Raw genomic sequence first — 12563 nt, 5'->3', positions numbered from 1 at the left:
AAAACACGCGATAACCTTAAATGAATGTTGTGTTTTTAATTCCGCTCCGAACTCATGAAACTCAACCCAGCAGCAGCGGTAACGTTTGCACGTCCTCTCCCGTTAATGCAGCAGGTAAATAATCAACTAACAGTGCATATTACAAAACCTGCCATTACTGTGCGCTGCATTTAGGTGACCATGATGAGAGAGACAGACAGAGTGGCATTGCAGCCTTTGCTTTGGTACAAAGTGCTAAAAACAATAAACCCAAGGACAGAAGAGTCCTTCCCAAGGACGGGGGTGTATACCTTCTCCCTCACAGAGAGAATTATAACCTTGTTTTCTACTTGGCTGTCACCTAAGGATTTGCAGCCGGATTTACATCCCTGATACTCTAGATATAGAGTCCCTCTATATATTTAATGTCTCCCATTACAATGGCCTCATTGTGCTAACATTCCACATGCACCTGGTGACAGGAGTGCTCTTACTATAATAAAGTGAGAAAGTGATATTACTGTAACTAATGTGATATGATTAAATATGTGACTAATACATGAGAAAAGAAATCTGCCACCACAAACCTAAAAAAATGTGCAGGAAATGTGCTTAGTTTCACTCATTTTTTATTTAATGTGTAAAAACCAGAAGAACGCGCTGATGCATATGCTTATTGAGACTGATCTCTATATGATTTTAAGTGTTTATAGTTTAACATTGTGGCGGAGGTGTGGTCCGGGGCGCGGCTGCAGGGGAGGAGTGGTGCAGTGAGCTCAACGGGGCGGTGCTGGTAAGAACAGCTGATGGCGATTTTGGACTGATGGTGGTTTTCCTTTCCTTTATATAGTGAGGTGGAGAGGAGCGGAGGAGAGAGACGCTGGGGAAACCGACCGCTGTCAGACGGTGTTCTGTTGTAATTCAGTGCACACTCTTAATAAATGTGGGATCTGATGACAACGACCTGTGTGTGGGTGTATCTGTGCCTAGCGTGTGTCACAAACATATGTAATGAATTTATGTAAACTAATGAAAGGTAACACATTATAACACAACCTGCCACAAAGGTGAAAGTACCCTGTATTTAAGTTCAATTTGAGGACATCAAGTCAGGCTTTTGCAACAAACAATGAAACAAGTACACTGTAAGTACCCTGTACTTTTCTGGGGTGCGGGTCTTGTTATGGAGTGACTAAGGTGCAGTACCCTGTACTTACTTGCGTTTTGCAGGCAACAAGTCAGGTTTTTGCAATAAACAATAAAACAGGTGCACTGTAAAGGTGGAAGAGTGATGTGTGAGCAGTAGTATGACTTCAGGCTTCATGACAAGAAAGAGCACTTTAGATGCAATGTATAGTATGCATATGTATAGCATGTATAGAATACATGTGTGTGAAGGAGCAGGAGATAGATATGACTGTGAAGATGGAAGGAGTAGCGGTAGTGATGGTTTCATTCTTTTTGAGGGAAGTCTTACATTTTAAGCGTTTTAATTGTTCAAAATGATTAAAATTATTACATTTTTAAAATGAAACTATATTTACAAATAATAGTTCCTTGATGATCTGGTTTGACCTCTGATTTATCTTTGTACCAAACAGTTTGGAAATAGTATAATACAGCAGGTGAGATGAATGGATCATATCAGATCTTTATCCTTGTAGAAGCTTTATTTAGCTCATTAATTGTTTCTAAGGTATTTCATGGATTATCGCCCTTTCGTACCTTTCTGATATTTTTAATTTGTACAATTCTTCAAGATCACTGAGGTCTGCAGACCACATGCTCCTACATTTCCTGAGGTCCAGATTAAGGCACAGAGGAGATCGGGCCTTTGCTGTGGCTGCTCCTAAACTGTGGAACAAAATGCCCTTTCACATCAGGATCACCCCAACATTAGACATTTTTAAAACCCATTTGAAAAGCCACTTTTATTTTTTGTCTTTTAAATCAGAAGATTTGATTACTTTTTTGTGGTATTTCTTACTCATGTTTTCTCTTTTTATTTTTCCTTCCTTAAATTCTGTCATTTTGTCCCGTGTTTTTTTTTGTCATTTGATTATTATTATTACATGATAGCACATTAGTCAAAAGCTATTGTTTTAAACGTGCTTTAGAAATATATTTCACTTTGAATTTAGAGGATCTGCTATTAGAAAGAAGATATGATAGAGCTGAGGGTTGGTTGGAAGGATAAGGCGAGGAAGGAGTAGAAGAGAAGGGAGTTACTGTTAAAATACTATTATTGCATTGTTTTGTTTTGTTTTTTTTTTAATTTAATGCTATGGGATTGAAAAATACAATTTTATACTTGATATGCTAAACAAAACTTTAATTGTTAAAGTAGTAAATACTACAGTATGTCAAGCAATGGGGATATATGATCAGATTTCAAAAAGTACAGAATTATGGTGTCATTAATTAATGTACAGACAGAAATTTACATATAAATTTAAAAACAACAAAAAACTGCCAAAATAAAAGTAGGTAACAGTTCAATTACTATTACTATTTTTCCAAAATAATAAAAACCCCTATATAAATAAATAAATACTACTGAAAAAATTACAACCTAATAACACTGATCCTTATATTTATACATGTAACGTGTTATATATCAGCTAATATACCTTGATCATCACGACACAGCAAGGCAAAGAAATGAAATATCAATTTGTGATGATTTCTGAATGGTATATTCAGAAATCATCAGAAATTTTACAACAGTACTTAAACAATCATGCAGAATCCTTTTGAAAATGAAATTCTTAGTCAAAAACATGAAAAAAATGTTGTTTTCATTTAACGTTCGTGCTGGATTGAACAAATATGACATATATGACAAATATGTGTCATATTATGACAAATATAACAAAGAATATTAGTAAAATTAGTCTAGTCCAAATATATGTTTGCCTTAGACAAGGCAAACATGACTAAATGTTTCTGAATCAAGTGCCTTCAGAAAGACTTGTATTTATATTGCTGCATCTGTTTTGAATATTTTTGAATTATTTTAAATAAGGAAATCTAACCTTAATGGAAATCATTTCCCTTTCAAATAAATTAAACTCAAGATTCTGTTTCGTATTTTGGTGAGTTTAAATCCATACATGAGAGGATTCATAACTGGACGGATGATGACAAATTCAAGAGTGATGAAGTTTTGGAGGCTTTGGGATAAATCTCTGGAGCCAAAGCGCAAGTACATCGCATCAAAAACCATTACAGTGAAATTTATGATCACAGAAGTCAGATGGGGCACACAGGTCTGCATAAACTTTACTCTGTCCTCTCTGGACCTCACACATGTTTTAATAAGATATAAGTAAGTCCAAATTATGAAAAGCCAATGAGACACAATAATGACAAGTATCACATATGCACTTATGTTATTTGAAAAAGTGTCAGCTTCAGGACAAGCAAGTTTAACAATTAACCAGTTTAGACATAAGACTCTCTGAATGTTTATACCACATAACTTGAGTCTTGCTGTAAGCAGGACATTGATGGCAAAAATGCAGAAAGGTGTCAGCCAGGAGAAACACACCAGCTGTGAAAGCCTCCTCTTAGTCATGAAAGAGTGGTAGTGCAGAGGTCGACATATAGCCATATACCTGTCAAAGGCCATGACAGCTACAACAGACAAATTACAGCACACACATGAATACATGATAAAAGCTTGTAAAAGGCACCCTTCATAGGAGATTCTGTGAGAAGACGACAGTAAATCTGAAAGGAATTTGGGGTAGAAACCTGTGGTTCCATAAAGTGCATTAATGCAAAGGCTACTCAGGAAAATGTACATAGGTTCATGGAGGCTTTCATCCAAGACAATGAGCAGCACAAGAGAAATATTGAAGAACAAAATCACACAGTAATACAGTAAAGTAACTGAGAAGAGGGGTACTCTGAAATTCATCGTCTCATTAAATCCTGACAGAATGAAACTTCTTTCATTAGACTGATTATCCATGATCAGAGGGCACATCTACCTTTTTAAAATAACAACATAACAGAGCACTGAGCTGCTGCGTCTGTACCTGACTAATGTCTGCTGTCCCTCTTCACCTCCCATTAATTATAGAATAAAATAAAATACTATATACAGTACAATAAATAGAATAAAATATACAATAGGATAGAAATAGAATGCAAATGCTTTATACAACTGAGTAAAAATACAACTTTGTCAGAAAAAGAGTATTGCACTCAGAGTGTGTGGATGTGTGTGTTTGATCAGTTAAAGTCTTTGTTGTGGAGTCTGACAGCAGTGAGGAGGAAAGACCTGCGAAAGCTCTCCGTCCCACACCGTGTGTGCCGCAGCCTGCCACTGAAGGAGCTGCTCAGTGCTGTCACAGTCTCCTGCATGGGGTGGGAGATGTTGTCCAGCAGGGATGAGTGTATGTTTCTGTTCTGTGTCCTGTTTGTTTCTATATGTGTCTTTCTGGCTGCTATTACAACCAAATTTCCCCTTGTGGGACAATTAAAGGATTATTCTATTCTATTCTAATGCTGTTTCTATCAAACTATTTTTCTCCTACAGTTACACAGAGGCCTGACAACAATATTATACATTCACATTATAATGCAGCCACCTAATGTTATCACATCATATCACAACTCCACACTGTGTATCTAAGCCCTCAGTTCCCAGTCTTGTCATTCCGTCCATTCCTCATGTGTGTTTTCAGTTCAGTCCATCCAGTCAGCCAGCCAACCATTAATTTATTAATTCACTCACTTCCTCACTCATTCATTCATTTATTCAATTGGTATAGTCAGTCCGTCTTCTCATGTTCCGTTCATCCTGGCTTCACAACAAACATCATCCACATCCTTCACCAGCCTGCGAGTCCTGTGTTTGAGTCCTCTCTTCCTTCCACGCATCACATTGTGTCACATATATAGAGACTGTTTATACATAGGGCCCAGAATTCTGTGCTAACATGAACCTTGTACAATCTGTGGTGCCAACTCATAAACAAAAACACACTTGCTGTATATATAGTACTGTCAGGCCTTTATTTTTTAACAGCAGCTCTGTGGAAAGAAGGTAGTTTTAAAGCAGCATGAATCTATAACCTACTAAGCAATCACTTCTTTCTTCCCCTGTCTTTGAATTAATTTGCAAACTGTGAAACTGATATTCTCTTAAATATAGACATCATCATGTCGTATATATTATATTTTCTGAATTAGCCTTGTGATATAAGTGTACAATGAGCGAGACTACAGAGGCACCCGAAAAACTGGCTAAACTTTGAGCCACAGTAAACACGTCACTCATGAGACTCAAACATTTTATGCTTGAAAAAAGGATATAAATATGAGTCTGTTATTTGAGAAACATAAACCTATTTACTGTAAATGACAATAAATTGACCAATTTACATCTTAATGGAACGTGTTAGAGATATGGCATTATGACACCTTAAGTTCAAACGATAAGATGACCTGGATTAAACCTAAAACCAGAAGTGGAAATGCATTTTAGTTTACATCTGAAAAAATGTAAAAACAAGAAACAATAATAATAAATTTTCAAAAGGTAAAATATGTGTTAGCTGTCTTTAGATCTTTGATAGTCTAAAGGTCAAATTTAAGTAAACAATAATGCTTTTTACTGAGACTTGGTTGTCTTGGTGCATTTATAGTTAATGTTATGAGGCCTTCATTTGCTGTCATGTACAAGAGAATAATGTACATTTTTTGAAATTTTATTTTGCTCTATTTTTATTTGGTGAACAAGGAGCTCTTAATTTCGAAGTTCTTTTAAAATAAAATAAACCCAATATCCTGTTTCATATTTTGGTGAGTTTAAATCCATATATGAGAGGATTCATAACTGGAGGGATGATGAGAAATTCAATAGTGATGAAGTTTTGGAGGCTTTGAGGTAAACGTGTAGAGCCAGATATCATGTACACTGGATCAAGAAAAAACAGGAAAGTCATCAAAGAGATCAGGTGGGGCACACAGGTCTGCGTAAACTTTAACCTGTCCTCTCTGGACCTCACACATGTTTTAATAAGATATATGTAAATCCAAATTATAAAAAGCCAATGACACAGATAAACAATAACTGTTACATTTGCACTGATGTTTTTTCTAAAGATGTCAACATCAGGACAAGCAAGTTTAATTATTAACCAGTTTAGATACAAGACTCTCTGAATGTTTATATCACACAACTTGAGTCTTGATGTTAGCAGGACATTGATGGAAAAAAGGCAGAAGGGCGTTAGCCTGGAGAAACACACCAGCTGAGAGAGCCTCCTTCCTAGTTAAGGCGAGGAAGGAGTAGAAGAGAAGGGAGTTACTGTTAAAATACTATTATTGCATTGTTTTTTGTTGTTTTTTTTTATTTTTTAATTTTATGCTATGGGATTGAAAAACTTCAAACAACAACAGCACAATTTTATGCTTGATATGCTAAACAAAACTTTAATTTTTAAAGTAGTAAGTACTAAAGTATGTCAAGCAATGGGGATATATGATCAGATTTCAAAAAGTACAGAATTATGGTGTCATTAATTAATGTACAGAGAGAAATTTACATATAAATTTAAAAACAAAAAAAAAAGCCAAATAAAAGTAGGTAACAGTTCAATTAGTATTACTACTTTTTCCAAAATAATAATAATAAAAAACCCTATATAAATACATAAATACTACTGAAAAAATACAAACTAATAACATTGATCCTTATATTTATACATGTAACGTGTTTATTGAAAAAAAAGAAACATTAAGCATTGTTAACTGACCTTTGTGATAAACTGAGATGTAACACACAGGGATGCCTGCACTAACCAGCCCTTTACAACAGAATATTTCATACAATATTTTGTTTACTTTAAACCTAAAACACTTTGAAATAAACCTTTTTAATCAACTTGCACATATATCAGCTAATATACCTTGAACATCAAGACACAGCAAGGCAAAGAAATGAAATGTCAATTTGTGATGATTTCTGAATGGTATATAGATGAATTTTACAACAGTACTTAAAAAACCACGCAGAATCCTTTTAAAAATGAAATTCTTAGTCAAAAACATGAAAAAAATGTTGTTTTCATTTAATGTTTGTGCTGGATTGAGCAAATATGACACATTTGACAAATATATGTCATATTATGACAAATATAACAAAGAATATTAGTAAAATTAGTCTAGTCCAAATATATGTTTGCCTTAGACAAGGCAAACATGACTAAATGTTTCTGAATCAAGTGCCTTCAGAAAGACTTGTATTTATATTGCTGCATCTGTTTTGAATATTTTTGAATTCAAATCATTTCCCTTTCAAATAAATTAAACTCAAGATTCTGTTTCGTATTTTGGTGAGATTAAATCCATACATGAGAGGATTAATAACTGGACGGATGATGACAAATTCAAGAGTGATGAAGTTTTGGAGGCTTTGGGGTAAATCTATGGAGCCAAAGCGCAAGTACATCGAATCAAAAGCTATTAAAGTGACATTTATGATCAAAGAAGTCAGATGGGGCACACAGGTCTGCATAAACTTTACTCTGTCCTCTCTGGACCTCACACATGTTTTAATAAGATATAAGTAAGTCCAAATTATGAAAAGCCAATGAGACACATTAATGACAAGTATCACATATGCACTTATGTTATTTGAAAAAGTGTCAGCTTCAGGACAAGCAAGTTTAACAATTAACCAGTTTAGACATAAGACTCTCTGAATCTTTATACCACATAACTTGAGTCTTGCTGTAAGCAGGACATGGATGGCAAAAATGCAGAAAGGTGTCAGCCAGGAGAAACACACCAGCTGTGAAAGCCTCCTCTTAGTCATGAAAGAGTGGTAGTGCAGAGGTCGACATATAGCCATATACCTGTCAAAGGCCTGACAACAATATTATACATTCACATTATAATGCTGATATTCTCTTAAATATAGACATCATGTCAGTTATATTTTCTGAATTAGCCTTGTGATATAAGTGTACAATGAGCGAGACTACAGAGGCACCCGGAAAACTGGCTAAACTTTGAGCCACAGTAAACACGTCACTCATGAGACTCAAACATTTTATAATTGAAAAAAGGATATAAATATGAGTCTGTTACTTGAGAAACATAAACCTATTTACTGTAAATGACAATAAATTGACCAATTTACATCTTAATGGAACGTGTTAGAGATATGGCATTATGACACCTTAAGTTCAAACGATAAGATGACCTGGATTAAAGCTAAAACCAGAAGTGGAAATGCATTTTAGTTTACATCTGAAAAAATGTAAAAACAAGAAACAATAATAATAAATTTTCAAAAGGTAAAATATGTGTTAGTTGTCTTCAGATCTTTGATAGTCTAAAGGTCAAATTTAAGTAAACAATAACGCTTTTTACTGAGACTTGGTTGTCTTGGTGCATTTATAGTTAATGTTATGAGGCCTTCATTTGCTGTCATGTACAAGAGAATAATGTACATTTTTGAAATTTTATTTTGCTCTATTTTTATTTGGTGAACAAGGAGCTCTTAATTTCGAAGTTCTTTTAAAATAAAATGAACCCAATATCCTGTTTCGTATTTTGGTGAGTTTAAATCCATATATGAGAGGATTCATAACTGGAGGGATGATGAGAAATTCAATAGTGATGAAGTTTTGGAGGCTTTGAGGTAAACGTGTAGAGCCAGATATCATGTACACTGGATCAAGAAAAAACAGGAAAGTCATCAAAGAGATCAGGTGGGGCACACAGGTCTACGTAAACTTTAACCTGTCCTCTCTGGACCTCACACATGTTTTAATAAGATATATGTAAGTCCAAATTATAAAAAGCCAATGACACAGATAAACAATAAGTGTTACATTTGCACTGATGTTTTTTCTAAAGATGTCAACATCAGGACAAGCAAGTTTAATTATTAACCAGTTTAGATACAAGACTCTCTGAATGTGTCATGGTCCTGGGTCGGTGACCCAGCGCTTTTAGTTTATTATGATGATGATTATTATTGTTCGAGTTCTATGTGTTATATCCGGTCTGTGTCTCTGTCTGTCTATGGTGTCACCCCCACTGTTTGCGAATCTGTCTGTTTAGTTCTGTGTCTTGTTTGGTTCCCTGTGTCTGAGTTTCCTGTCTTATTGTGAAGGTCTCTGTCTGATGTGAGTGTGTTCAGTTTACGTTTCCTCTGTCCCGTCAGCTCTGATTTCTCCCAGCTGTGTTGCCCTTCTGTCTCTCATCCCCTGATTACTGGTGTGTGTATTTAAGCCCTGTGTGTTCTCCTGCCTGTTGCTGGTTCGTCTGCGTTACGCCGTGTCAGTCTGCGTTACGCCGTGTCACTCTGCGTTACGCCGTGTCACTCTGCGTTACGCCGTGTCAGTCTGCGTTACTCTGTGGTCCACGGTGTCCTGTTCCTCGTCCGTGTCTCTCTGCCTCTCACCCCATTCTGGTACCCTCTCAGGTTTGTCATTTAGCTTTCCCAGTTTAGGTCTTTAGTTTTGTCTTCCCTCTTGCCTGTTTTGTCATCTCACCACTGTGTAAATATAACATCACCAGCATTATCATCTACTGCCTGCGATTTGGGTCCTTTCTCCCGTCAATACCACACGGCTCGCCTCGGCAGCCGTGACAGTATGAACCAGCCAAACATGGACCCAGCGGCATTCGCACCTTCCAAGGAGCTTCGGGAGGAATTAACCGATTCAGTTTCAAGATGGACTAATCTGTGGCTAGAGCATGAGGGGGAGGAACTTCGTCATGCTCTGGAGGCCCGACTACAGCGGCTAGTTTCCAATCACTCCTGGTTGCTGGACTCACTTAACCCACTCGTACAGGACTTCATCCTCAACACGCTTCATCTTCACCCCCCAACTGCGACAGCTGACCTGCCTGGCTTACCGGAAGATCCTCTCCCCAGTCCACCAGAGGACTCTCAGCCAGACAAAATGCCGCCCGTTCATTCGGCTTCTCCCTCCTTCTGGGCAAAACGGCGGTCACGCCGTCGTCATCCTTCGCTCGCCAAGCAAGCCCTCGGGGTCAGCTAGAGTGACTGTTTCATGTACATGCAGCCCCCCAGTGGCCAGCTCACACCAGCCCAGGCTTTTTACAAAGCACTGGGAATCATCCTCATTCCACCCAGCCTATCCACCCCACAGCAGGAGCAGCCACTTCAGAGCTGCCTCATATCACCGCCCGCTTCCCCTGCCGCTCTAGCCCCTTCTCCCAGGTGGAAGCGACGTCCACGCGGCCGTCAGTTACCGGCAGATTCTGTGAGTCAGGAACACAGTGTTTTTTCTGTTCCATCTGAGCTTGCATTCATGACCACTCTGTCAGTTGATCCTGAGTCTAGTAATTCAATGCCAGTCAACTCAGGTTTATTCAAATGTGAAAAGATTAATTCAGAAACTGTTAATTCTTTGTCAGATACTCCAAGGTCCGTTAACACATGCTCTGAGGATTTAAAGGACTGCTTTCATTCTGCCTCTTCCGAGTCCTGTGTTATGCTAACCAGGACTTTTAATCCGGAATCTGAAAATAAAAAAGACTATCTACTAGAAGCTCGGTTAGCCGCCCGGCCAGAAGCTCGGTTAGCCGCCCGGCCAGAAGCTCGGTTAGCCGCCTGGCCAGAAGCTCAGTCGCCACCTCCACCACATTCAGCCTCACCACCCGTAGCTCAGTTACAGTCACAGCCAGACTTACTGCAAACTATGTTGCAATCCCTAGCCCAGTCAGAAGCCCAGTTGGCAGAAGAATCATCAGCCTTATCATCCGTTCAGTCTCCCACTCCACCACCATTGTCATCACAACCATTATGTCAGTCACCCTCAGTTCAGCCTCCTGTTCAGCAGCCACCAGCCCTGCATCCTGTGTCAGTTTCTCCACCTGTACAACAATACAAGTCAATTCAACCTGAAAAACACTGTTCTTCGCCCATCCATTCCAAGCAGAGAGACAAATTTAATAATGTCAGCATTCCTCAAAGGCTGGCCAGTTCTGAGACTGAGATGCACTCCAGGGCCTCCCCTGAGGCTGGGTTTCAGCCCCCAGCTGACTCTGGACCCCTGGAGGTTAAGAAGCCAGCTGAGGACTGCACCCGGCTGTCGCTGCCTGAGCAGAGTCAATACTCTGTGCAGCTGCAGCCTGCTATGTGCTTGCCAGAGGCCCGTGTGCCTGCTGGTTCTGTTCTGTCCCTGCCAGAGGCCCGTGCGCCTGCTGGTTCTGTTCTATGCCTGCCAGAGCCCACTGGTCCTGAGACTGTTCTTGCTGGAGGGCCCGAGGAGCCCGTCCAGCCTCCTGCCTCGTCAGCTGGGGGGCCCGAGGAGCCCGTCCAGCCACCAGCTGCTCCACCAGCAGCCTCATCCACGCTTGCAGCAGCAGTTTCATCCTTGCCGCCGCCTGCTCCACCAGCAGCCTCCTCATCAGCTTCAGCGCCGCCTGCAGCAGCCTCCTCATCAGCATCAGCCTCCTCATCAGCATCAGCGTCGCCTGCAGCAGCCTCCTCATCAGCATCGTCAGCGTCGCCAGCTCCGGCTGCATCCTCGCCTGGTCCAGCTCCGGCTTCATCCTCGCCTGGTCCAGCTCCGGCCTCAGCTTCGCCTGGTCCGGCCTCAGCTTCGCCTGGTCCGGCCTCAGCTTCGCCCGGTCCGGCCTCCGCCTCAGCTTCGCCCGCTTCGCTCGGTCCGGCCTCCGCCTCAGCTTCTCCCGCTTCGCCATCGTCTGGCCCGGCCCCCGCTTCAGCTGCTTCGCCTTCGGCTGGCCCAGCCTCCGCTTCAGCTGCTTCGCCTTCGTCTGGCCCAGCCTCCGCTTCAGCTGCTTCATCCTCGTCTGGCCCAGCCTCCGTGTCTTCGCCTTCGGCGTCGCCTGGTCCAGCCTCGTCTGGGTCTGTGGTTTATTGGCCGCCTTCCAGGCCACTGGTCGGGCGTCATCTCCGTCGTGGGCGGCCCCCAGACCCCCTTCGCCTGAATCGCCGCCGCTGCATTCCGCACGGCCGGCCTCCGGACCCCTTTCGCCTGAGTCGCCGCCGCTGCCTTCCGCACGGCCAGCCCCCTGAACTGTTTCCACGTCGCCACCGTTGCCGTCCGCACGGCCGGCCACCTGAACTGTTTCCACATCGCCGCCGTTGCCTTCCGCACGGCCGGCCCCCTGAACTGTTCTTTTTTGGACTCCTGTTTTGTTTTGGGACTTTCTTGTGCTTCGGTGTTTTGTTTCGAGCCCTCCTTCATGGACCCCCGCTGCCCGCCCTGGTCGGGTTGTTTTCTGTTTTGGGCGGTTTTTGTGTTTTTCTTTCATTTTCTTGTGTTGGGCTGTCTGGTGCCAGCCCTTGAGGGGGGGGGGGGGGGGGGGGGTACTGTCATGGTCCTGGGTCGGTGACCCAGCGCTTTTAGTTTATTATGATGATGATTATTATTGTTCGAGTTCTATGTGTTATATTCGGTCTGTCTCTGTCTGTCTATGGTGCCCCCCCCCCCACTGTTTGCGAATCTGTCTGTTTAGTTCTGTGTCGTGTTTGGTTCTCTGTGTCTGAGTTTCCTGTCTTATTGTGAAGGTCTCTGTCTGATGTGAGTGTGTTCAGTTTACGTTTCCCCTGTCCCGTC

General features: G+C 40.9%; 2 protein-coding genes across 2 annotated transcripts; both read right to left on the bottom strand.

Annotated features, from left to right (window-relative positions):
• Positions 1–3025: 3025 nt before the first annotated feature.
• On the bottom strand, positions 3026–3970 carry LOC146616434 (olfactory receptor 10Z1-like). Its single transcript, XM_085374609.1, has one exon. It carries the CDS (start codon positions 3968–3970, stop codon positions 3026–3028), a length of 945 nt encoding a protein of 314 aa, XP_085230735.1.
• Positions 3971–5783: 1813 nt separating this feature from the next.
• LOC146616433 (uncharacterized) lies at positions 5784–11505 on the bottom strand. Its single transcript, XM_085374308.1, has 6 exons — positions 11359–11505; positions 10792–10851; positions 10159–10236; positions 9868–9978; positions 7306–7861; positions 5784–6262 (listed from the first exon to the last, which is right to left on the bottom strand). The coding sequence occupies exons 1-6, from the start codon at positions 11503–11505 to the stop codon at positions 5784–5786; spliced, it is 1431 nt and encodes a 476-aa protein (XP_085230434.1).
• Between the last annotated feature and the right edge of the window lie 1058 nt (positions 11506–12563).

The sequence above is a fragment of the Diplotaxodon limnothrissa genome, linkage group LG16, assembly GCF_057381915.1.
Source record: "Diplotaxodon limnothrissa isolate DT_005_m linkage group LG16, D_limnothrissa_male_GT1.1, whole genome shotgun sequence".
NCBI classification, from domain to species: Eukaryota; Metazoa; Chordata; class Actinopteri; order Cichliformes; family Cichlidae; genus Diplotaxodon; species Diplotaxodon limnothrissa.
The sequence above is the reverse complement of the archived record's forward strand: the minus strand, read 5'-3'. Positions and strand labels throughout refer to the sequence as shown.

Bases quoted from the DNA above. Each gene is read 5' to 3' on its own strand.
- LOC146616434 (XM_085374609.1), bottom strand. From the start codon at position 3,970: ATGTGCCCTCTGATCATGGATAATCAGTCTAATGAAAGAAGTTTCATT.
- LOC146616433 (XM_085374308.1), bottom strand. From the start codon at position 11,505: ATGCAGCCGGAGCTGGCGACGCTGACGATGCTGATGAGGAGGCTGCTG. The intron at 9,979-10,158 runs GTGATATGAGGC...TGGCGAGCGAAG, and splicing joins AGCGGCAGGGGAAGCGGGCG to GATGACGACGGCGTGACCGC. The intron at 6,263-7,305 runs GTTTAATTTATT...CGCCTTAACTAG, and splicing joins AATACGAAACAGAATCTTGA to GAAGGAGGCTCTCTCAGCTG.